Here is a 25,560-nt window from a genome sequence, read left to right as displayed (position 1 = left end):
AATAAATTGTTTATGACGGCATTGGCTCTCGTGGGTCGGGTGTGCGCGTGCTGGGGAGGGTTGCGGGAACGTTCCTTGGCTGAGCGCACGGCAGTGTGAGCGATACAGCACGCTTCGCCACACCATCGCGGACTGTTTCGCGCGTTGGCGAGCGTTTTGGGCGCCTATATACTAGGAGCTTCTTTATGAGTCCGCGCGCGTGTGTGTTTGTGTTGGTCGTACGAAGGGTGGTAAATGGGCAGCAAACGCAAGAAGTAATGCAAGCGCGTCGGTCGGTCGGTCAGCACACAAAGTTATGCTTTATGCTTTATGAAAGATAGCCGTCTGTGCGCACTGTGCGAAGGGTGACACACACCGAAAAGCGACTCTTGGAAGAAAACTGTTTGTGTGTATTGGGGTGTTTTGGGTGGAAAACATAATGTGGAAAAATTGTGACGGAATGGGAGAGACTTGGACTTGTATGTAATGTCTTTATATATTGTGTTTTCTTGATGATTGTTGAATATTTTACACGAAAAATGGTTTAAATATGATTTTGATCATTATTATTTAGAACTTATTATATAATAAATATATCAAAAATTGAATTTAAATAATATTTTACAGCAATTATCGAAAGAAAACATTCAAACAACACTTGTTTAATAAGTAAAAATGACAAAAATGACAAATTGTCTCTACATCAACGCTTAACACGGCTCGTGACGTATTTTTGATACATTTTCATACCCTCACCACACATCCTGCTTATGTATCATAAAACAATCGATTTCCCCTCCGCTGCTGTGTGTATGTATTCATCGATTGCATTCGTTGATTGCTGTGTTTAATTTCATCGACAAAACTGAAAAATGAGTGGAGGGGATGAGCTCGATCGACGAAAACCCCTGCAAAGCTCGATTATTATGCTGCTGCTGCTTCATAATCGTAAAGGAGGGGGTAATAACCAGCATACAACATCTAATACACACGCATACGTCTACCTTGCTGGTGTGCGATTGTGTGCGTGTGTGTCTGTACTATTCAAACAGCGATGCTGTGCAGAGCATCTCTGTCGCACGCGAGCGCAAACAGCCCCGACCGAACAGAAGGCTGTGCCGTTCACGCTCCCTGTGTAGTACGATGGGTACGAGACACACACACACACATACACACTCTCACAACCTATCTCGCCTTCCCCCTGCCGGCACGAACGAGCGCACCCCTACTACTGCTGCTGCGTGTTGTCTGTGGCAGCAGCAGCGCTGCGCTCTCAGCCTTTGCCTGCGAGTGGTTTAGTAATGAAAAATCCGCGAAACAGTACGCAGGCGGCCCTCTCACGCGTGATTCCCACATCGTTTTTCGTTGTTTTCTCGCCGCGGTCGTCGTGCGGCCGTGTCTGTCGGTTGCGCGTGCTGTCGGTCGTTTTGCGTGCCCGTGCGTGAGTGCATTTTTGGTACCGCGCTGTCGTTGCGTCGTCGCGCGTGTTCCGTTCGAAAATTGTTGCGCTTCTTTGCGTGAAAATTGATTGCCTTGAGGTGTGTGTTTGTTTTGTTGTTGTTGCTATTGTGCATTCTTTTATCAAGAAAAGCAGAGGATTACAACCCCGCAAAATCAGTGCAGCGGTTAAGTGAACAATTATTGTTGTGTTTTGATTTCTTCATCACACACCTACACCGCATCCAAAAACACCCCCACACACACGCACTATGTGGCAGCAGCATCAGTAATTATCAAACAAGTGCTTGTGTTTTCATGCAAAACCGGCTGTTGTGATCACCTCCAAATATCACCAACAAAACATAGTAAAAAGTGAAGCTTCAGTGAAGGAATTGCGTTAGTGTCAGCAAATGCGAATTTAACAAAAATCAATTAAAACACAATGATTTAGTGCAAACAAAACAAAAAAAAAGAAAGGAAAACGGAAGCCGAAGCAGCAGTGATGGAATTTCAGTTTCTGTTTTAACATCCGGAACCTTACAAGCTGCCGTGGTGTGGAAAAGCGTGTGCGTTCAAACCAAACCAGTGAACAAAGAAAGCAAGAAAGAAATTTTGTTTTTATTTTCAAAAGAGAATATACAGTGAAAAGTGTAACAAAGTGCATCCGATTGTACCCACACACACACATACACATCTGGTTTTGATGGCAGGTGGCAGTGCCAGTTGGTGTGCCAGTGAGTAGAAGAAATCGACCGGGGAAAAAGGAACGCAGCAGCAACGCCAACGGCAGCAGCAGCAGCAGCATCAAAAGCAATGATTCAGGTCGATCCGGTTGGATATCCGTCGAATGTGAAAGATGAGTCCAGCGCCGATGAAGGTGAATACACTTACCTGTCCACGACCCTGTCCTGCACGTCTTTTAAAACCAACTTCCCGACGGCAAAACTGTCCCAAAAAGGGGCAGTTCGATCGACTTCGCTGTGTGGCAAAACTCGAGGTGTTTATTGCTGTTTGAGGTTGCTCGCGGGATGGTTAGATCGCTCGGATTAACAACAATTCTAGGGAGGGAGGGAAATGGGGGAGGGAGTGCAAAAGAAGCAATCAATTATATTTCTAACATAACATTTACCCGCTGCGCCACAAACAGAGCGTACGCTCTTCCCCTTGAAACTCCAAAAAAACCTCGCGGAATAAACAACGATCGGCTGACCAACCGATCGGTGGGGGTTGGTATGAAGGGGGATGAGGAAACCGAGCTGACCGGCAGCTGCTGCTGGTGGTGGTGGTTGGGAAAATAAATAAATTTTCCCTAGTTCGTGCGGGATTTTCCCCCAATTTAATGTCGTCTCTTGCGCTCTCGCGTGATCTTTGTTGCGTGCAGTTTTTTTTTTATCTGCCGCGAACCACATCCGCGAATGGTTTACGCAAAAGGGCCGTTTTTTTCGCTCACTCTCTGCTTTCTGTACAGTGAAAATGAGAAAATCGATCGCGCCTATTAGTGTGTATACGTGTGTGTCTGTGCTCGTTTTGGAAGCGTTACCCGGTGAGGTTTTTTATGGGGGGGAGTTGGCAAAAACCGGCAAAACTCACGCACTCACTCGGGCTTGGGGCTGGTTTCTATCTAATCGATTTATTTTATTTTGCATTTCAAACTGGCCCGCGGGTAGAAGATTGCTTTATTTTCCAACGCTGATCCAGCTGGAGGTGAAAAGCTTTCCCCCAATGTACGCTTGGCCATGGCTTGGCCGCCAAGCGAGCGAGCGAGTTAGACCAATGTTTACGATTTATTAATCGAATCGATGTGGAAACTGCAAAACCGCCACAGCGTGGTGCTAATAATGTAATTAATAAACTGATTTTATGTTAAAGGCCGCGTACGCGCGGACGACATCTGGCGGATGTGTTTGAACGCGTTTATTTGCGCACACAGATGCACCCACAGATGCACCCACCACACATCCCGATGCAATGCTAAACATCAAACCCGAAACCGCGATTAAAATCCCCGACACCAGATATATATAAACCCCCGGTGCCGCTAGATAAATGGATGGATTTAGATAAAGGAAGTTTAATTGATAGGTGTGTACGTGTGTACGTGTGTGCTTGCGATACAGTAGCTGCCCCAGTTGGAGGTTTAAAACGCGCGTGTGTGTTTGTGTAAAAATGTATATGAGGAAAGATACGCATCAATGTTGTTTTAATCAATTGCTGCTATTATGAACAAGGATGCAGCGTTTATTTTTATTTTTTTTGTGTAAGATAAAGTACTGTGATGGCTGTCATTTGATGCATTCATGGCGAACAAATGTGCACAACGCATACTGAAATTAAATGTTTTACTATCGAAATGCCCACTGAAACCTTTTTATTTCATTCCTATGCATCAAAGAACTGGAGTGATTCTTTTCCATGAATGTCCTGTCATTTTATATGTATTAATACTATATATTGTAACACAAGTAAGACTATGAATAGCGTTTTATTGCTATCTTTCAATAATAGACTCACTTGATTTATTGCATACAAATGTGCTTAACCACACAGTCATTGTGGTGGAAATAAGATATGAGTATCATGTAGCAGCCGGTGCCGCTTTCGGTAGGACTATTGAGGGTCCTTGGCTTCATTTATCGCTATCGCTTTTACTTAACTAAAGAATTAAGTATTTCTGATGTTGTTTTAGAGAATTTGAACAACTTTTTTAATATACTGCCCAAAACTTTTCTTATTTCTTTTATGAAGTAGCAAACCATTTTATCTACTTTTCTTACGATTCAGTACGCACACATGCTTTTAATCAATCATTATTTGAATTTTCAAGCATCCTTCAAAGGTTTTTTAGCTTTTGAAGGATTTTATGGTGTATTTTGTACATGTGAAAGATTGATTTTTCTTACTATCAGTCATTATCAGTCAAGAACATATGGGTATGGTTCCAGTGCACTACGAAGTACAGTCTCTGAGATGTAGTCTCTTCAAGTTAATAGACAGTAAACAAAAATATTGATCAAAGGACACCATGTTTTTCCCGCAGTTTCTTGGATACTTTATAGCAACACCTTTAACCTTAGAAGATTCACCATAGAGAGTTTAGTAGGCTATGACTATCAAACAGTGGATTTTGCCTCAGCAGAATTTCGCTTCCTAAGCTTTCTTTTGTAATTAATCAGTTCATAGCTAACCACCAAACGAGCACGTTGGCTTTTATTTGCTCTCCGTTTGAACTGTAACAGAGAGATTTCACTGTATTCCAAATTTGACAGTTTTTGTCCGTTCATGGAGCACATTTTTGGAAACTAGACAATGTTTGAATTGATTTGGTATGATTTAACTCGCAAGGGATCAATTGCAAAATGATTTGTCCTTTTGATTATATTTTAAAGCATAAAAGTAAGGAAATATACAAATTAAAAGATTCTTATTGAAGTAGTAATTTAGCAGATAACACATGTAAAATTTCATAAAATAGTCTTTTGTTTTGTTGATATTGTTGTATTTAAAAGTAATTTCTGATGTTTTCTGATGTCCTCGTAACGCAATGACCGATTAATAGTATTTTAATCGACTTGTTTGAATTGTACAATCTTTCTGCTTCGTTGTGTAAACTACTCTTTAATCCTATTCTTCATTGGAGCAATATAATATAATAATTACAAGCGCTTAGCAATGCTCCAATTTTACCTTATGACTAATCAAACCCCCTCTGTTTCAACCTTGCGCTTTGTTTGTCCCCCTTTTTTTTTGCTTTGCTATTCTGTTGCACACAAACTCTAAATAGAGCACCAATTTAATATGCATTTAACACACAGCAGACAACGGCCATTCGCTTGCAATCATGCACAAACAATGCGCTTCCAAAAGGCGGGCCCCGCTGTTCGTTTCAGAGAATAAGCGCAATGAGTAGGCAAATGATATGATAAATGTCGTCTTACAACCAAACCCGCCAAACCGCCGGGGAGAGGAGAATGATTGCATTTTGCGACCTCGCCGATCGCCGCCGTCGATCATCATCATTATTATGGATGGATGGATGGTTTTTTTTTCGTGCGCCAATCGAAACGACAAGGGAACATGGTGTGTGGAGCACGCAGCAGAAAGGGCAGAGGGTTGCAAGAAGAAGAATGGGAAACCAGTCGCGGAACCTGGGGCGATTTTGGGCGGAGTTACGAGCGCGTTATGATTGCTTGATTGCTTGACTGTCGGTTTGAATTGCTCGTGCAACGAAAGGGATGGTAATGGTGGTGGTGGTGAGCCGATTGTCAAAAAGGGAGGGAATGCGTTTTTTGTAGCTGTTGGTATAGTTGTTCGTTATTATTACGTCGCCCGCCTCGTTGGCCACACATGAGGGGCTGTGATTTTCCGTTTTCGGCGAAGGGTGCCGCCCGACCCGATGGCGACAACGACTACGGCGAAGGGTTTTAATCGAAAAAGATATGCACACACACACACACGCAGACACTCTGTCACACCAATCCGATCGATGGATTATCGCAACATTTGTGCTGTTGGTTCGTTTACGTAGGTCGATTCGAGAAGCCCTCACACAGGCAAATGCATTACAACACACGCACACACACAACCATAATCTCATAAATTGAAAGGGATCACATTCGCAAAGGCACTCTAGATCGGTTGCTCTAGTTTTGGCGCAGCACAAGAGCAGCAGTAGCAGCAGGAAAGGAGCACTAGATTTGGTACACTGCCAAAGATGCTTGGATGGATGACTCGGTGTTTGCATGATGCATTGCATTTGCGTGTGCAGCGCGAGAAGCTGCGCAGTTTTGCCTTTATTGCAACTGCAACTCTGTATTTTACACAAAAACACACATTGTAACAGGGCAGCACAGTTATTGAAAAGCGGTTAAGATTTCACGCGAACGCAAGCAATGCGCCATCGCTCATCGCCGGCCAAGGTCGTTTATAAGTCAGAAGACGCCACGTGAACGTGAACAGGAAGAACAGCGAGCCCCAAGGCAAGAGGAAGCAGCAGCGTTTGCATTTGGAAAACGATTAACCAAAAGTGTCGTAAAACGGCCCCGAACTTTAAACTTGCCCGAAAGGACACACAGACACATTTTGATATCGTCATTAGCCGAAGGGGCTGCGTCTGTGGAATGGGTTTTGTGTGGAATGTAATTTTTCGCCCCTAGATAAACTTTAATGAAGCGCTCCCTTCCACCCCTCTTCTGCTAGTGCCAGACCCATCGGGAGAGGTATCCTTTTCAAGGCTCGGAAACCCTTTGGAAAAACCCCAAAAATGACCGTCATTAAGTTGGAGATAATGGACGAAGAAAACAAGCGAGATCGACCCGAGATCGTTCCGTTTCATTCCTGTTTCCTTTTTTTTACAAAAAAGAAGGTTAGAAAGAGCCATGGAATTTGATTGCTTTTTTCCCCAGTCTTACTCACCGCTCGAAAAGTGAGTTGAGTCGCTTGGTCCTATGTGACCTATCCGTTTTCACTATTGGAGTGATTAAAAATTAAGATACAAACCTCTCGGATGCAAATGCAAACCGGCTGCCCCAATTTGGGAGATTCGGGGACACATTTCATATCCGAAAAAAGAAGGAAAAGTGTTTAAGGACAATAATTTGCTCCCTTAAATGAGCTAACTTGGGCCCTTTTCCCACGAGTGGGAGGCCCTTTTTGTACAGAAAATCCAAGAATGGTTACAATATCACAAAAATGGCACCAAAGAAACCGTTTAAAACTGCAAACCACCACCACCTTTGATTACGTTGAGCATTTCCTTTTCTTCTTCTGAGTGACTTTAACGGAGCAAAATAAAAAAAAAAAAGACTCGACCCAAACCATGAAACGGGAGCAATAAAATTGTAATCCAGCACCGTAAAATGGGCGGGCAGAGGAAGATAAGAACCGCTTTTATTGTTATGGTTATCCCCCCGGGTTAAGCTTGTACCGGCACCGATGTACGATGTCACGAATCGGCTTGTCCAGTTATTACCATCACCATCAGCACCATCAGCAGTGTCTTGTTATTGTGGTCGAATAGGTTGCCCGGTGTGTTCTTTGTATATCAGTTGCGGACGATTATGAATGAGGTTTTATCGGTGTACCACTCGGTGCCTTTCGGTGCGTTCGTTCAAGCAATATTTGTTGATGGTGATGTTGATCCAGTGCAAACATGGCGCAAACGATCAGTCAACGAGCGGGGGTTGATGCTTACCCGGCAATAAAGTTTTGCACATCCCGTCGGCACAAGAACTGTCTTCCGTTCGCTTTACATGGCTTTGGCTTAGCCGGGAGACTAATTGGAATGATGGAGACGGCTTGTGGGGCAGTGTAAACAGGTTTCTTTCCTATCGATGAACCCTCTCTCTCTCTCTCTCTGTTTCGATGAGCGTATAAATTACCCCTTTTTTGGGGCCAAACGTCAGTAAGGAAAAGACGCGCTTCGCAATTCTGCGCACACGACAAACCAATTCCCTTTTTCTCCAACCGTGTTCTGCTGTGGTCTTAATCCACGAGCTCGAGCTATTTTCTCCCAGTGTGTCCCAGCTGCCGGAAGAAAAACATGCCAAAACGTCAGCTTTTCTCTGTTGACCAACAACCACCCTGCTCCCCTGACCTGATGTCTCGCTCTCTCTCTAATCGCGGTGTGTCTATGAAAATGGGCATTAAGCTTGCTGCCGCTGCGCTGGTGTGCCGGATCGGATATGGATAAATCGGACAGATCGCACCACCAACCACTTCCCCGCAAACTCCCCTTTTAAATTGATGGGTTTTATGTTGGAACAGGGGATAGGAGAGGAAAAGGTTCGAAGAAGATCAGCAACATCTCAAACTGGTAATTGTGGTCAGTGATTTCGTCGTTCGTCTTCTGGTCCCTGAAGTCTTTTTGCTCTCTTTCTCTCTCTCTCTCTCTCTCTCTCTCTCTCTTCCTCTCTTCCTCTCTCTACCATCGCTGAACTCGTTTTGTTCCACACCGATAAGGGATGTGTGCGTGGTGTGGAAAGAAAACAAACAAAGTGAGGTATACGATCGCACGGGATCACATGTTGGGACGCGCGCTCCGTGGGTTATCCCGCGTGGGCCTCTTGGCTGACCGGCTGAACAAACGGAAGCTGTGTCCAGATGCATGGCCGTCCGGGCAAAACATAAAAGCAGCTCCATCCAGTCACGCATACAAACGGGAATGAAACAGTCAAAAGAGTCGGCGAAAAAACGAGACTTGAGTTGAGTTCGAATGTTAAAATGGACACGCAAGAGCTTCAAAATTCCAATCAAACAACTAACATCCAACGAGTTTGTGTGCTTATATCTCAACACACGAAATACACACACTCACAAACTCCACTAACTATTGATTGATCGGCAGGAAATATGCGACCCCGTGGGCTCATCATAAGACACAAGCGAAGGCGCACGCATGCTTAGGGAGGGCCGCAGCAGCGGGAGAGACCGCGCAACACGCGGGCTGATTTTTCCGCGAGTTTCGATCGATCGATCCATCGACCGCTTGTCATGTTTGTGCGTGATTTGATCTTGTGTGTGTGTGTGTGTGTGTGTGTGTGTGTGTGTGTGTGTTCGTCTGCGCTTTGTCTGCGTTTTTTGATAATCGGCGGCCGGTTGTCGATTCCATCACCACAGTTAACCACCATTTTGTTTCGGTTTCGATCGGTTCTCAAATTAATAACTCGTTTTCCTCACATTTCGGGGAGGTGAAGCGAACTTCTCTCCTTCTCTCTGTCTTTCTCACTGTCTCTTGATTAAATTCCCATACAGGAGGCCATGATGGTTTTGTGTTGTTGGCAGTGTGCTGCCTTTTGTTAATGTGTTGTGCCTGTTGGCGTTGGGTGTATTTGCGTTCGAATGCGATCGGAATGCAAAATGTGCGATTTAAATGAGAGCAGCGCGTTTTTGTGTGAATGTGCGTTTGTTCCAGCAAAATTGCGACCGAAAAACGCGCGTTAATTCGTCCCAATAACCGTATGGTAAAATGGTAATAAATAACGCTGGAAAGGCTACCCCCAAAAGCCTTACCAAAAGGGGTCATTTTGGGGTCAGGTTGGGTGGTGCGCAGTGAGTGAAGCAAAATGGGTGGTTGATTTATTAATTTAATTTGCCAGACGAATTATAATTAGTCCGTGACGTGGTGATTTTTCGCCTTTTTGACGCCTTCTCGGGGTTGGACGAAGTACGAGTACGAGCGACAGTTTCACCAAACGCATTGACATTAGCATAAAGTGCATAATATGCGTGTTGATGTCCCCCTTATAGCTGAGGTTGTATTCGTTAACCTGTCCGGGTATGAAGTCTTCTGCTGCTACTGCTGTTTTAACATAATCGGTTTTGGGAGGAAGCTTTAACCTATTACGTAGCTGCGAAAGTGGTGAACACACATTAAAGCGTTAGTCGTTACCATGGCTGCCTAATTTTTCGAACGCTTGAAGCTCAACTCGCCCTGTGGGGGATTATTTAAACAGCTGGAGTTTCGGGTCAGTTGGCGAAATTAATTCAAATTGGTGCCGTTTTATTTGGTTGGACTTCAAATTGAACACAAAAATGATAAAAATGATAATGTAGCTTTCACGTATAAAGGTTGACATACTTCATGCTTGGTGGACGTCTTCTTGGAGCCTTTATTTAGTCTGCTGACTTATTAATTTCAAAAGCCCGCACTCGCTTCCAACTCGCAAGGACTGAAGGGATGAAGTGCATACATTCAATTGATAATGGAAATGACCGCTTCTTGCTGACGGTCTCGATTGATGATATGTTGGAGTGGGATAGGGCGGATGATGAGACATTGCAATTGATAAAAGGGGAGCGAGGGCAGAAACACGCGCGAAGACGAGCCGAAAGATGTGTCTTCTAAAAGATATACACACACAGGGAGAGCGAAGTGCTTGCTCAAACATAACCTCTTGCAAAAGGTTTTCGGTGAGCATACGTTGTAGGCAATAAAATAAAACGCATCCAATAACACGTACATTCACACACACACACGCAAGCAGGGGGCAATGGAATTGACCACATCAGAAGAATTGGACTGTGCACTGAACAAACTGAACATGGATGAGATGAAGTCAAACAGGCGGGGAGGAAAGGGTATGATTGCTGCACATAAACGAACGAAAGGAAAGGAAAATCAATTTACAACACGCCCTGCTGCACACACGATGCCCTGATGGCTGCTGCCATCATCCTTCGAAGCACTTTCCTGTGCTGAAAAGGGATTTCAGATCGCCCTTTTACTTTGCGGGGAGTGGGTTTTTGGGTGGTGGTTGAAGCCGGTGGGGAGGGATGCTGCTTCAGAGAGAGATGGGGTCGCTTCGGAAGAGTCCCGGAACCCGGTGGTCAGTTTTGTTGTGTGTGTGTGCCCATATCGATTGGAGTACACCGACACCGAACGACCACACCCGGCACAACGACCGACCGAGCGACCGATTGAAGTTATTGCATTCAATTTCAGACTTACACTTTTCCTTTCTGGCCAACGTTAAGCATCGTATCCCCTTGTTGTCCTTCCTTCCTTCCTTGTTGGACGCTGGTTTTTTATCGTTCGATTGTCAAACAGTGTTCTTTTTTGTTGTTATGAAATGTGGATGAAATGGGGAACCTTCGGGACCTTATTTTATATCCAGGACTTGCTGGCAGTACGGAGCAGTGGTTTGGATCTTACACATAGGTGCATATAGGTGGGTGCTTTGCTTATCTCGTGTCCAGTTTCCAGGCAGCAAGGCACTGGCTGTGTGTTTGTATCTTTCAAAACCACCCCGAGTATGTAGAGATAGAGGCAAATAAATTAACACTCCTGATGATGGGCTTGTGTGGCTGTGTGGTGGCCACGGTGCATTGGAAGTGCCGCGCGGTCGCGACCGAAGATGGCACCGTCACCGGCCTTTGCGCAGTCCCCGGGTGATTGAAGGGTGGTAGTTGTGCATGCTTCTTGTGCTATGGTTCGTTTCGTGTCGAGCATTGATGGAATGTGTTGGAGCAGTAAGAATTGTGTTGGAGCAGGTTGGCAAACATTAGCAAACGTTTTGTTGTAAATTTAAATCATTTTGTAAGGGTAAAAGCAAACTTAACTGTCTGTGTCTTTAGGAATGTGGAGTTATTTGTGATTGCGGTTAGTTAGTATGGCAACAAACTACGAAATGTTTTAGGCTTATTTATGCATTTATTCTTGCTTCAAAATTTGTGTAACATGTCTCTCTTTGATTTGTTGACAACGGCTCAAAAGTACCTCTGAAATTACAAATCATTGTTAATATTAAAGCTTAGATTCATGGTAACTCAACTAAATGTAGGCAATCATCATTTTATTTGATTAAAATACCCTAACAATTAACAACTCTAGTATGTTATTGTACATTTATATTATAAATTTTTGTGTGTGGTCTACTCTGAAATCATTAAAGTGTTGTCTGAGTTTCTCTTTCTTTTCAATCATTGAAACCTCTTTTCAAGATATTGTTGCGCAATGCTTCCTTAAATTGCCTGTTTTTAACCTAAATTTGAGCTTTTCGATCGAATTTTTTCCTCCCAGTTTTAGATTTTTGTAATTTTAAACCACATTGAATTTCCCAAACCAAAGGTCCTCAAAGTAACTACGACTTCAGCACCATAACTTTCTTTCAAAAATTGATAAAGCATATGAAAGAAAATCCAACCAGATCCGCTTATTTATTTCTTGCCCTATGCCACCGCTACACCCAACCAATCCTTCTTTGCATTCCTTTTGCATGTGTTCAATCAAAACCCTCGGTCTCGGACCTTTCAAAAACTTAAATCACCCGAATTCGCCTGTCCAATCAATCCCTTTCCCCCCTGCCAACCCCAACCGATCATCAAAAAAACATCAAGGATACCGCTCAACCTGGCCCAACCAGTCCAGCGGGCAGTGTGGGATAATGAGTCCGAGCCATCTGGGAGGGCCGCCGAAACATGGCGCGGACGACATTGGGCCCGTGTCGTGATCGTGATGCGCGTCCTGATGCACCCGGGGAGGCAATCCGCCAATCCGCCAATAAATAACGGCATTGAATCATACCGAGGGAGGAAAAAAGACCAATCAAAACAAGAAAAAGGAAGAAAATAAAACTGATCAACCGGACAGTGACATTCGATGGGGTAAAGTGTATTGGTTTCCCCGTCCAGTGCTCCAGTTCCGAAACCGTTTCCGTCTCCGGGCCACCTGGGGATCGTTTGCTTACTCCACACGATTGCAAAACATAAATCCCAAAAGCGGAGCTAAAATTTATAATAAATATTACATATATAAATTTACTGCCCCTGCGCCGACAGACAACCAATCGGACAAAACATGCCACAGTGCGGGGCTTTTTTTCTTTCTCTCTCCCGTGCGATCACGAAGCGCGAGCGCCTTTTAGTTCCAGCGTTATGGGACATAACCCAGCACTGGGGAGGGTGGGCCGCCTGTCGCCGGTTTGCCTGCCTTTTTGTTGCCTTTATTTATTTGTTTGATTTTCGTTGGGCGTTTGCGATAAGTCCGCGACGCGTTGTCCCTGTTGTCGCTCTGACTGTTGTGTTTTTTTTTGCGTTCGATCTGAGATTCGCAAAAGGCGCATTCGATCGGCCGGAGCCGTGCACTCCTAAAGGGATGTGATGTGCCGTTGCCGTGTGAGTGTTTAATTCTCGCCTTCTGCCTTTTATGCCTAATAAACGAAACCTAAATGGTGCGAGAAATCGTGTGCGAGCGCGCGCGCTCTCGCTTGCGTCCAGTTCGCGCGACGAGGAGGATGATCGTCTCGAGCAAACACAAACGTCATCGGCCAAGCGCACACGGGGTTCGATCGGGCGTCATCTTTTCGAACGCATCGGAGAGGGTGGCATGGAAAGGGGGAGGGGAGGGAAGGCGGGAGATCGAGAATGAGGATCAGGATGAGGATTTTGATCGGTAAATGTAATGTGTTTGCCCTTCCCGGATCGGGAGTGCGCGTACATGATCGAGAGCCGTGCGAGGTCGTGGAACGGGCCCCAATGCGTACGTGTGTGTGTGCGTGACAGACAGAGGGCCCTTTGGGACCGACCAAAGGGGAGGGGGCTGGGGTCTACAAATGTCGATCGATCGATCGGTCGGTCGAGCGAGGACGTTTTTACTCGCGTTTATCGAGCGAAAGGGTGACGTTGACGATGGCGAAGGGCCATTTTGCCCTTTTCTCGTGCTCGTCTGTCCTCTTTCCTCTTCTGAAAGCTACCCCCCCCCCCACCGGCTTGGGGTTGGGACGCGGGTTTATGCATCGTTATTAAAATATGGAGTTCTGCCCTGTTCGATTCCCGCCTGTTCCTTGAAGTTCCTCGCTCGATGATGTGGTGGGGTAGCCTTCATCGAAAACAGAATCACCATCCATCCTTCAATCGACACCCGGCTCCAAGTCCTGCACAGAATGGCAGGAAAGAGGTAGTACGTGTTGATACGCGTGTGCCTGTGTGTGTTGTCTTGTTGCTCACACACACACACGCCCGATTCGAAAAAGGGGAATGCGATCTCATTAAAACGCTCCCTCTGCACTCAATTTATTGACGCTTTTCATTTCGCCCTGGGGGAGGGACGGGGTTGGTATGAAAGGGTGCCCCCCCCGGAAGGGGTGGTGGTTTAAATGTACCTTCGGTGCGCACTTTATATGGATTAAATTTTTGAGGTTAAAGCGATCAGCTCGCGCTCGCTCGCGGCGTTGATCGTTGTTTATTACCCGCGGTCCATCGATCAATGTACTTGCGCTGTAACGTTTGCGCCTTCGATCGTTCTGTGTTGGTTGCCTGTGTTTTTTCTCCTTTATTAATTCGCCTTTCTTATCAAACATGATGGCCCACCGGCCATCGGTGCGGGATGCATCCCCATTTTTGCAGTGTGCTGTGGTGCCCCCATCTTCTGCTGATCATCCATATCGGGCGCATAAACATGCCAAAGGTGTAATGTGCAAAAAGGGGCAATTTTTATCACACACATACTCACACACACACACACCAACCTACCAACACCACTCAAGCCTTCCTCCAGCCTTGCAACATGAACGCAAAGACTGGTGGAATGCAAAATACGAGCGAGTGAGGGATAAAACAAGTTTTTCCCCTTTTCCTCTGGAGGAGGGCGAAGATGTGATCGCGGTACCGATCGGGGTGCGCAGAGCATAATTTGCAAACGAACAGGACAGATTATTGAAAGCGAAGCGAACGTACGTCGGCATGTGAGATGTCGAAGAAAAAAAGGGGGACTTCCCTTCCCCACTTGCTGCGGCACGTCCGGAAAAGGGCTTTATTTAAATTTTGATTTCGGCCCAGCAACGGCCAACGGAGCGAAAACGTGTTGCCATAATTTTACCTCACCTGCACCTTCCCTTTTGATATTAACTCTGGTTTTTGCTTTATGCAGTGATTTTCTCATCTCGGAACTCTCTTTCTCTCTCTCTCTCTCTCTTTCCCCTGCACAGATATGAAGGAGAATGGTTGTACAGATAACGAGCACACAATCGCGAAACCGTCGGTGCAATTGTTAGCGAAGATGTCGGAGGAATTTGCCGAAAAGGCGGCCGCGGCGGCTCGGCTCGGCGACCATCATCTGCATCATCCGCACTATCAATCGGCGGCGACGACGGCGACCGGACGCCATCAGCCGCAGGATCGATCCGATGCCCTCAACGAGGCGGACAATTTAAGCGAGGACGAACACAATGAGGACGACGACGAGATGGCTGACGGGCGGCGCGGCTCCAATGCGACGCCCTCGGCCAGTGCAACCGCGCCTGTGAACGATCGTGCCAGCAGCGATCGGGAGGAGTCGGCTGGAGGGGAGGAGAAGCAGCCGGCCGGTGATTGTGCCACCGGTCGAAGCAGCCCCCGCTCGCCCATCTCGCTGGTGGGGCGCGTGAGCGTGAACGAGGGGCTCGGTTCGATGCTGGCCGGCGGCGATCATCATCGCGACGAGCCGGCGAGCATTGCAGCGGCCGCCGCAGCAGCCGCCCTCGGTGGACCGGCGGCAGCGGCCGCCCTGGCAGCGGCAGCAGCAGCCGCCGCAGCAGCCGCCAAAAACTCCGCCAACCCTGCCGCCCTCGGTGGTGCCCTGTCGGCGGGTGACTTTAATCCGGCCGCCGCGTTCGGCTTCCCACCGGCACCGCCGCACGGGCCGACGCCGGGCATGTCGATACAGGCGTTCCAGAACGCGATCGCCCAGTTCACGGCGAACGCGCTGGCGAACAACATGGACAACGATACGGTGGTGAAGAATCTGGCCATCCTGCAGTCGGCGCTGTTTACGCTGCAGCAGCAGCAGTTTCTGCAGTTTCAGCTCATCCAGCATCTGCAGTCGCAGCTGGTGAAGAAGCAGGCGGAGAAGGATGAGCTCGGGGCGAGCGGTGGTCCGCTCGCCGGGTTGGCCGGGCTCGGTGCGGGGCTGGCCGGGTCGGTGGCCGGGGTGGACAGTGCAACGATCGGTTTCCTCAACAACAACAACAACAATCACAGCCAGCACAATCACAACAAGCAGCAGCATCACACGGGCAACAGTGGTGGTAGTGGCAACAGTAACGGTAGCAGTCGACACCACCAGCACCATCATCAGCAGTCCCAGGGTGTTAAGAATGAGCCGCAGGATCTGCGGAAATCGTCCCACAGCTCGGTGGCTGGGGATGGGGACGAGGAGGAGGAGGTGGAGGAGGAAGGCATTGAGGATGCGTTCAGCAAGAGCTACCAGATGGCGAACATGATGGCGGCGGCTGCGGCCGCGGCGAACAAATCGCACGTCCCACCGCACGTCAGCGAGCTTCTGCGGCCTTCGATCCATCCCGTACCGGAAGAGGAACTAAGGTAAGTGGCTCTTCATTGAATCATCGCGTTATTTTTAGCGAAATGAATCTGAGTAGTAGAGTTTAAAGTTGATCGAAATTGCTATCTCTTTGTCTCTCCTTTGTGAAATTCATAAGCTGAGTAGATGCATTAGTTTTTGTGATTCAATTCACTTTGAGTGACTCAGTTTTATATAATTCATTTTAAGTGACTCACTGCGTAGTGATTTAAAAGACTCATTCTTCGGACTTAGCTGTGACTCAATGTTTAAAGTTGTGACAAAAGATTCTTAGAGTGATCTATGTTTAGAGTTCTATGTTTTGGCTATCGAATCGTTTAATGTAGCGCATTTGAGATTCAAATCAATGTAACTGAATCATAGAAGCACTAGGAGTGAGTGCATTGTGAATCATAATAGAGCAGAAAGAGTGAATGAGTTCAAAGACTGATAAAAACTCTTCGTGAAGAATTGAGTCCCTAAATTCACTTACAAACTTCAACTCACTCGATCGCTCTTACTCAAAGAGCTACTAATTTCTATTCCCAACAGTCGATTGCATTTAGTGTTATTTCTCCCTCTTCCTCTCACTCAGAAAACCGAAACCATCAGACTCCGCCGGCAGTATGTTCGGGCTCGGTGCGTCCGACAAGCGGCACTCCTCCAGCGAACAGCCCACCCACGGACAATCGAGTACCGTCCCGAGCTCCCTCGGAACCTCCAGCTCATCTGCCTCCACCACTCAATCGCTCGCATCGACCAGCGCAGCCTCCGGCGGCCGCTCGGAGAAAGATGAAATACTCCCCTACCACCAAGAGCACCCCGGCTCGACCGGGAGCTTTTCATCGCTCGCCGCCAACATCATCACCGACCATGCACCCTCCATGCTCGGTGAACCGAACTCGCTCGCGATGCTCGAAAAGAAAGCCCAGGAAGTGCTAAACTCCGCCTCCCAGGGCATCCTCTCGAACAACCTGCTCGACGAGCTGGCATTCGCGAACGACAAATCCTCCCCAAATGGGCGCAACGATGCCGCTCTGTTCAAGCACCGCTGCCGGTACTGTGGCAAAATCTTTGGCTCCGACTCGTCCCTCCAGATCCACATCCGATCGCACACGGGCGAACGGCCCTACAAGTGTAACGTGTGTGGCAGCCGGTTCACGACCAAGGGCAACCTGAAGGTACACTTCCAGCGCCACTCGGACAAGTACCCGCACATCCCGATGAACCCGAACCCGGTACCGGAGCATCTGGACAAGTACTTCCCACCGCTCATCCCGCAGGAAGCGCTCAAGGAGCAGCAGCAGCAGCAGCAACAGCAGCAGCAACAACAGCAACCTCCGGGCCAGTCTCCAGCGCCACCTCCAGCCATGCCTGGTGGAGCCGGGCCCGCCGGTCCTGCTGGGCCTGCCGGGTTCCCGGGCGTGGTAGACGGTCGTGGTGCACCACCAGGCTTTCCACCGCGTAGCTTCTTCCCCGACTTTTACATCCCTCGGCCACCGCAGCTGCAGGAACTGTTTGGAGCGGCTGCGGCGGCCGCAGCAGCCGCGAATGATGCTAGCGCCCGCAATCCTGTGGATCTGTCGCAGATGAAGAAACCAGTCGAACCACCACCAGCGCCACCACGGGAGCAAACGCCCGAACTCCGGAGCATGCACTCACCCGACCTCTCGAACGATGGACCGGCCCAAGGGACAAAGATCAAGCAGGAACCGATGGAGGAGTCGTTGGATCTTTCCGACAAGTCCACGAAGGTGACGGGAGGATCGGGACGATCTACTAGCACACCGATCCAGCATCATCATCATCGGGATATGGACGAGTCGAAGGATGGTTCGAAGGAAGATCATCCAATGTTGGATCATTCGGATCATCTGAAGGAGCACGATAATGGAGGAGCACTAGGAGCCGGCGCTCTGAGTGCCCTCAATAGCTCCACAAGCGAGAAAGAGTTCCCACTGAAGCTGAAGAACAACTCGATCGAGAACTTGGCAACTGTGCCGTCAGTATCTCCCCCTTCTAGCTCCTCATCCGGCTCGCTCTATCAGGACACCGTACTGGACCCTTCGTTCTACGCTGCTCATCTCCCTCGTCCGGACAGCAACGACAGCTCGTGGGAGAACTTTATCGAGATCTCCTCGGAAACGTCCAAGCTGCAGGAGCTGGTGGACAACATCGAGAATAAAACGTCCGAACCGAACCAGTGTCTCGTGTGCAAGAAGGTGTTGTCTTGTCGCAGTGCCCTCCAGATGCACTACCGGGTGCATACGGGCGAGCGACCCTTCCGCTGCAAGATCTGTGGCCGATCGTTCACGACGAAGGGCAATCTGAAGACGCACATGAGCGTGCACCGGATAAAGCCACCGATGCGCACGCTCCACCAGTGTCCCGTGTGTCATCAGAAGTTCTCCAACATCTTCGTGCTGCAGCAACACATACGGTTGCACACGGGGGAGATGACGGATCTGACGCCGGATCAGATTAAAGCGGCTGAGATTAAGGACTACGAGGGTGGAGTGCATCCACCACCGCCCCATCCGGATGCGTTACGGTTGAACCCGTTCGGGATGCGGCTGGCTAGTGAGTTCCATCAGCAGCAGGCACATCTTGCTCAGCAACAGCAGCAGCAGCAGCAGCAACAGCTACAGCAGCAACAGCAACAGCATCACCACCAGCAGCAACAGAACAAACGATCGCTCGAGCACTCGGACGAGGAGAATGACAGCGAGAACGGAGCACGACCCTCATCCGTCGATCGGGGCGTCACCCCGATCGGCAAGCTGCCGAAGGTTCCCATCCACGAGAAGCTCAAAGTGAAAACGGGACTCACCTCGCCGGCACTCGAAAGCCAGGTGGAGGATCTGCGCACGATGAACCTGCAGCGGCTCTCGATGCGATCGCTGCCACCCGCCGATGATTCGTTCTCGCGCGATTCCTCCTCGGCCAGCCCAACCATCGCCAGCGCCAACATGTCCACCGGCTCGGACGCAAAACGGTTACGCTCTTCCAGCCCGCCCAGCAACTCCTCCCCATCCATGCACGGATCGCGCCGTTCGCCCATTTCAACCCCACCGACGGTTGGTGGGGCGGAACAGGCGAGTGCTGCCGGGCGGGCCGCGGCTGCCGCGGCCGCCGCCGTTGCCTTCCCGTACGGGCCACCGTTCCTCGGTATGCCCCAGTTCCCGCCCTTCATCAATCGGCCCCCATTCCTGGGGAATGTGCCGATCGTGCCGCCCGGGTCCAGCATGCCACCGTTCGGGCTGTTCGGTAAGTACCGCATAAGCACCCTCAGCCCAAGCTCCTCCTGCCTCCGTTCCATCTCCACGCGCTCCTCCTTTTGCGTTAACCTTTCTTCATACACGCCTGTCACCCCTTCTTCTTCTTGCCATGCCTGCCATGCCTGCCAGCCAGCCAACCTGCTGCCGATATTATCTATCGCTGCATCGCAATAAAAAAACTAAATTTTGAATCTTTTCGACCGATCTTTTCGTCTTCGCTCGTTCACTCGTCTTACACACTTCCTCTCCCCGTTTCTACGTAGTGTCCTAGTAGTGTCCACCCATTTCCTTTTGCCGCCCAGTTCCTCTTCCTACTCCACTCCTAAAAACACCCCTCCCCCCCCCCCCCCCCAAAAACCGTTAACCATATCGTTTCAGAAAACATATTCAGATTTCTTATTACAGAAAATTTGATTAATTGTAGGCGTTCGTGGAAACACAACAACTTGTAATATTTGCTTTAAAACTTTCGCCTGTAATTCCGCACTCGAAATTCATTACCGAAGCCATACGAAGGAGCGCCCATTCAAATGTTCAATCTGCGATCGAGGATTCTCTACCAAGGTAAAGGAACGAAACCAAAAACAAAACCCAAAAAACAAAACAAAAAAATACAAAACCAAACCAAACAACTAGCCACTTTCCTTCTCTTCTTTTCCCATTCACTGGTGTCTGTTTCCCGTCTGTTTTTTTGTTTGTTTGATCCTAGTCGTTTGGTGGAGTATTGTTTCCTGTTTTCTTTTTGTAATGTGCAAATTAGCAAATCCCTCCTTCAGTCCTCTACCACTTTGTTTTCTCGTTTTTCGTACTATTTTTGTGTCTATTTTCCTCTATTTGTAGCATATTTTGCTAATTTGTTCTACCCCTTCTATAACTTCCTCGCAGGTGTTTTGTTCTTTTTCCTTTCACTACTTTCACTGTTTGGTTGTGTTTTTACTCCTTTCTTGTGTATTTTTCCATCATCAGCATTCCTTGTTTTCTTGTTTTTTTACTCACATCCTCTCTCTCTATCTCTCTCCTTGTAGTGTGTATTTAAAACAAAAAACAAAACAAGAAAAAAAAAGAAAACCAGTCCTCTCTCTATGTGTTTGATTGAGTGTATTTTTTGTATGGCTACGTACTCGGAATTTGTAAACGAAACAAAAAAGCATAATTCACACACGCACACGCACACACGAAAGCAATCTACAAAGGACACAAATCATATTACATCCCTAACGGAACAAGGCACTTTTTAGCTGAAAAAATGGAATAAAAAAGCACGGTAAAGGCAAATTGCTTGTCGCCACTCCTCAATACGAAGAAACGGAAGGAAAATAGCGATCGTGCAATTATACAACAAAAAAAAAAGATCATTTGGCCAGATTTCTTGAAGAGAAGTAATCGGAGCACATCCAAGAAACACCCGCTGCTTGCTGTCCCTCTATTTAAGCTCCGTTTTTGTTCTTCCCCAATATGACAAGGCTCTCTCTCTTGACAAATGTCAACATTTGCGCCACGTTGACAAGTTATGAGAGCCGCTCGCTCGAGCACAAAAGCGCTTTTTTTTGTAGTGTTGCAGTGGATCGTGACGGAGGACGCAGTGTGCGCAGTGAGGATCATAATGGTGACAAACAAAGGACATATCGGTTTTGCGGTTCGTTGATTCGCAGGACCGTTGTGTCTCTCTTGTCGAACGGGAGAAAGGTTGTCGCATTGGAAGGACAACCCATGCTGAATGGGAAAAAAAGGATCGACTAAAGGGAATTAAATATGTTTGTTACGCGTGGTGAAATGATATTTTTCTTCCAAAATTCCTTTCATCAACGCTGTTCACCAACGCAGGAAAAAGAACAAAAAATGCTATTAGAATCACCATTTACCTATTTGTCATCATCTGCCCGTGCACGACACAAAAGGCAATACTTTGCTTTCAGTGCAATTAAGCTGCCTTATAAGCGGCCTTGCGGCACAAAACAAGCACGAATCACCGGCTTGGGAGGATTAAAATAGGCGATTAAATGTCGCTCGGTATCTGAGAAATGGGCTTAAAAAATTGAAGCATTTTACACAAAAATAGCACCAGATTTCATGCTCGGTTTTCGCCGGCTCGACCGGCATCATACGGGTTTGGAAAGCGAAAACAACACGCACATCCCGTAGCAGGAAGGACAGCGAATGCCGTCGATAGATCGATCGATACCGGTAGCCTGTGGTTGACATTTCGGTGGGGGGTTTTCACATTGACAGAAATGTGGGGAATTTTGGGGCTGAGGCTGAGATGAGTTTCAACAGTTCATAAAGAAAGTGCGCGGTGCGCTCTCGATGCGGCACTTGATTGGTTGGGCTGACATTTAGTATGCGATTGAGCGACAGGGAGAAGACAGGGAAATATCTTTGCTAACGGACTAAAATAAAAGAAATCTATCACACGCATACATCGTACACTACTAATTGCAAATTGTTTGCCTCCTAAAAACAGCCGTTCGTCCCCGGTTTCATCTAGCTTTCGAAAGGCACATTCGACATCCCACATGCTTGCTTATGCTTTTATTTGCATAGTTTTCATCGCGAAAAGATCATGCAGAAAGGGATCATGCAGCGGGAAAAGGGAAAGAAATGATACGCGCTATTCTCGCTGTGGTCTAAAATTACGCATCCGAGAAGTGCATCTTTTAAATTGTTTTTATGTTGCTTCAATCCCTTCATCTTACTGGTGCTACTTCTTTCGCGCGCTCTCTCTCTCTTTTCTCTTGCACGTTATTTTTGCGCGACATCGACCCGATCGACTGTACGCACCGCGTATTAAGAGTATCGATATCGAGACACGCACTGCTCGCTTGCGCAATACGCACAAGCACGTCGAGCGCATTGTAGGGTTTTTGCTGCTTGCGCGACTGTGTGGTTGTATTTTTCATCTTCTTATCAGCTTTGTATCGGTGTGGCTTGCATCTTTTTTTTATTCTATTTTCACCACTTCTTTTACCATAATCGCTTTTACCCGCTTGCGTGTGTTTTCTGTGCGTGTGTGTCCCCTTCTTTTTCCTTCTTTTCTCACTTTCTTTCCTTATTGCTGACTGCTTGTACTGTTCGTGTCTTCTGTGTGTTATGTAGAAGCTTGTTATTTTGTTTCAGTGTCTCGTGTTTCCTTTTCCTTGACTTATAGGTTCTTTTGTGGTTTTTTTTTGTTTTAAATTCCCTATCCAATTGCATGATGACTGTTGAAACAAAAAAAAAAAAAAAAAAAACGGGAAAAGTTACATAAAAACACACTACAAGCAGCATTGCTCATTGCTACCGAATACCTTAACACAAAGTCGGGCAATAAATTAGTGAAATGTTTTTCCACCAAATGCAGCAAATTCTTGCATTGAAAGAAAGGAAGTGATTTTAATACGGAAGGGATAAAAAAGACAAAAATCAAAATAGAACAGGAATGAAACGGAGAATGTGTGGAATGGAGAACTGTGGGAACAATACTAAGAGGAGGGAATATAGGATAATTTTACTGATGGAATAGACCTATTTTAAGCTCGCTCAAAACGATCGTTCTCGATCGATTCGATTCGAGTCTTTTCCCAAGTGCTTTAAATTGTTCTCTCTGTGCGATTCTGTGATTTGTTTGTGTTTTATTTGAATGTTTTGTGTGGTATTGTTTTTTAGTTTATGTTTGTTTCTTGTGTTAAAACTCTCCCCTAGCTCCTTTCTCTTTGCTTCCCTTTCCCCACTCTTTCTTCTTCCCTTGCTTCCTACCTTACTTGAAGAGATAGTTGTTTTTGTCTTTTTATAAAAACTCCTCAAACTAATCGAACCGTTTTCTTCGCCTTTCTTCTCTCTCTCTCTCTCTGTCTCGTTCGATTCACTCTCCGCAGGGAAATATGAAGCAGCACATGCTCACACACAAAATCCGTGATATGTTCGGCAGCTCGGGTGGCAATTCCGGGGATGAGTCACGCACTCAAACCCCACCCCAGGACAACCATTCGCAGTCGTCGAACGGTTCGGAATCGCATCACCACAACCACCATCAGCAGCAAGACGGTGGTGCGCAGGACTTTTCATCGTCCGGCGATGGTAATGGTGGTGGTGGCGGTGGGTCTCACCATTACGGTGGCAACCGTGAGCGGTCGAAATCTGCCGGCTGCTACGACGATGGACCGTCCAAGCCGACGATGGACCAGGGCGAACATGGTGCGCAGGTAGAGAACGAGAACGGTTCCAGCAGCCGGGCCTCGTGCGCCTCGGACCGGGGCAGCTCGCCAACGCCGCTGATGGCGGGCAGTGCGGCCGCGGTGGCAGCAGCTGCTGCGGCCCATGCCGCTGCTGCGGCCGCCGCTGCCTCCAACAACAACTACAGCGAGTACGGCATGGGTAAGGAGGTGACCGATCTGAAGAACTGGTGCCAGAAGCTGAAGGAAATGCCGGAAAACATTGCCGCGAGTTGATAATGTGCGCTGGTAGGTTCGGCCGCTTCCAGGCGGCGTGAGGCGGACGCTTGATACAACACAACACCGGAACATGGAGACACGACACCAACACACACACACAGACAGACACACAAACATGAATCGAATTTCTTTCTACCAAAGCTGAAAGCTGACAAAAAAAGGTGAATCAAGATGGGTGGCTGCTGGGGATTTGAGGCAACAAACAGAACAAAATAATCAAAACACACGACACGAATGTGGGGAAGGGGGATGGATGGATGGATGGATGGATGAGAGGGAGATGAAATCGCTGTGTTACATATCAAGAAATGCTTTCCCGTGTGTTTTGTTTAACCATTCACAATAGTTTCCTCACTGCTCCATGCATACATAGAGTACTTCGTTTTGTAAATAGCTAAAAAAGCGAGGGAGCGAGGAAAATTTGTGTAACTTCACTTAAAAAACATATAAAGCTGTGAAGTTGAAACGTCCTCAAAGTGTGAATTAACAATGAATAAATAACAAAAATGTTATTTAAGTGGATAAAAAAAACAAAAGAGATGTGTTAGTTAAAGTCACTCAAAACAGAAGTAAAACAGACAAACAAACGAACACTAAAAAAAACAGAAAAAAATCGAACAAAAAATAAAAAACAAAATTCCCCCATCTCCCCACAATCTATAATCACTGTATGTGAGTGAATGTGAGTGTGTATCAATGTGTAAGTGTATGTAAATGTACAATGTATCGTAGAAATGGCAAAAAGTAGTAGTTCAAACGCTCCAATTAAGTTGGAGGAAAATGTGCAACAAGTGGGCAAATGCGACTGGAAATCGTAGTGAACAAAATCAAAGTATGCTCTGAGCGATAGCAAAAAAAAGAAAGAAATAGTGTATGAAAGAGAAAGAGCGAGAGAAAGCATGTTTGGTGATGCAAAAAGGCTAGAAGAAAGGGAGAGAAAGAGCAAGAAAGCGTTTTGTTTGAATGAACACACAAAACGTGCATATTATCAAAGACAAGAATGAAAAAAAACCCTTATATGTAGCATTAAGTTTTAGGTGTGTGTTTGTGTGCGTGTATGTGTGTATACATAGAGCTGCGACAGCAAACTATGAAGAGAATAGACAAACAAGAGAAAAAGAAAAAAACATAAAAAAAACACAGGAACTGTAAGGAAGGAAGGAAGAAAACCAAACAATCTGAACATTAGAGCAGAAGAGGTAGTAGAACAGCAGCGAGCGAGCGAACGTGTTTCAAATCAAATCAAACGAATCAAGCGCGCGGCGAGTGAATGAACGAATTTTGCTTTTATGACCGATGTTGTAGCTACTTTATTCACGAACAAACACTGTGTTATAATCATAAAATGAGTAAACACAACGCGTATATTACAAAAAAAACACACACATATATAAAACATAAACACACCCACGATACAGATGCGAAAAGAAAGAATGAAAAAAAAAACAACACTCATAATGCACTCTCAACGTATGAACACAAGTAAACAAAAAATGCATAAAAATGTGACAAAAAAAAACAAACTGTTTTATATTAAGATGAACACGTGCAAGAGCAGCAAAAACAATGGGCAGAATGAAGCATCACCACAAAACATACAGGAATTTTTGCAAAGAGAAAAACAAAGCAGTTAGTTTATGTTTTTTCTTTCCTTTTCCGCGAGAAA

General features: G+C 46.8%; 1 protein-coding gene across 2 annotated transcripts; it reads left to right on the top strand.

Annotated features, from left to right (window-relative positions):
• The first annotated feature begins 1,054 nt into the window (after nucleotides 1–1,054).
• Nucleotides 1,055–25,560, top strand: LOC120957182 (homeotic protein spalt-major-like). Of its 2 annotated transcripts, XM_040379240.2 has the most exons (5): nucleotides 1,063–2,296; nucleotides 14,841–16,212; nucleotides 16,785–19,456; nucleotides 19,892–20,031; nucleotides 23,319–25,560. In XM_040379240.2, exons 1-5 carry the CDS (start codon nucleotides 2,233–2,235, stop codon nucleotides 23,889–23,891), a joined length of 4,821 nt encoding a protein of 1,606 aa, XP_040235174.2. In that variant the 5' UTR covers nucleotides 1,063–2,232; the 3' UTR covers nucleotides 23,892–25,560. The 2 variants fall into 2 exon arrangements, with proteins under 2 accessions (XP_040235176.2, XP_040235174.2); XM_040379242.2 differs by lacking the exon at nucleotides 19,892–20,031 and having other exon boundaries at nucleotides 1,055–2,296; nucleotides 23,319–23,476.

This window comes from Anopheles coluzzii, chromosome 3 (genome assembly GCF_943734685.1).
Source record: "Anopheles coluzzii chromosome 3, AcolN3, whole genome shotgun sequence".
Classification (NCBI taxonomy): Eukaryota; Metazoa; Arthropoda; class Insecta; order Diptera; family Culicidae; genus Anopheles; species Anopheles coluzzii.
This window is presented reverse-complemented; position numbering and strand designations above follow the sequence as displayed.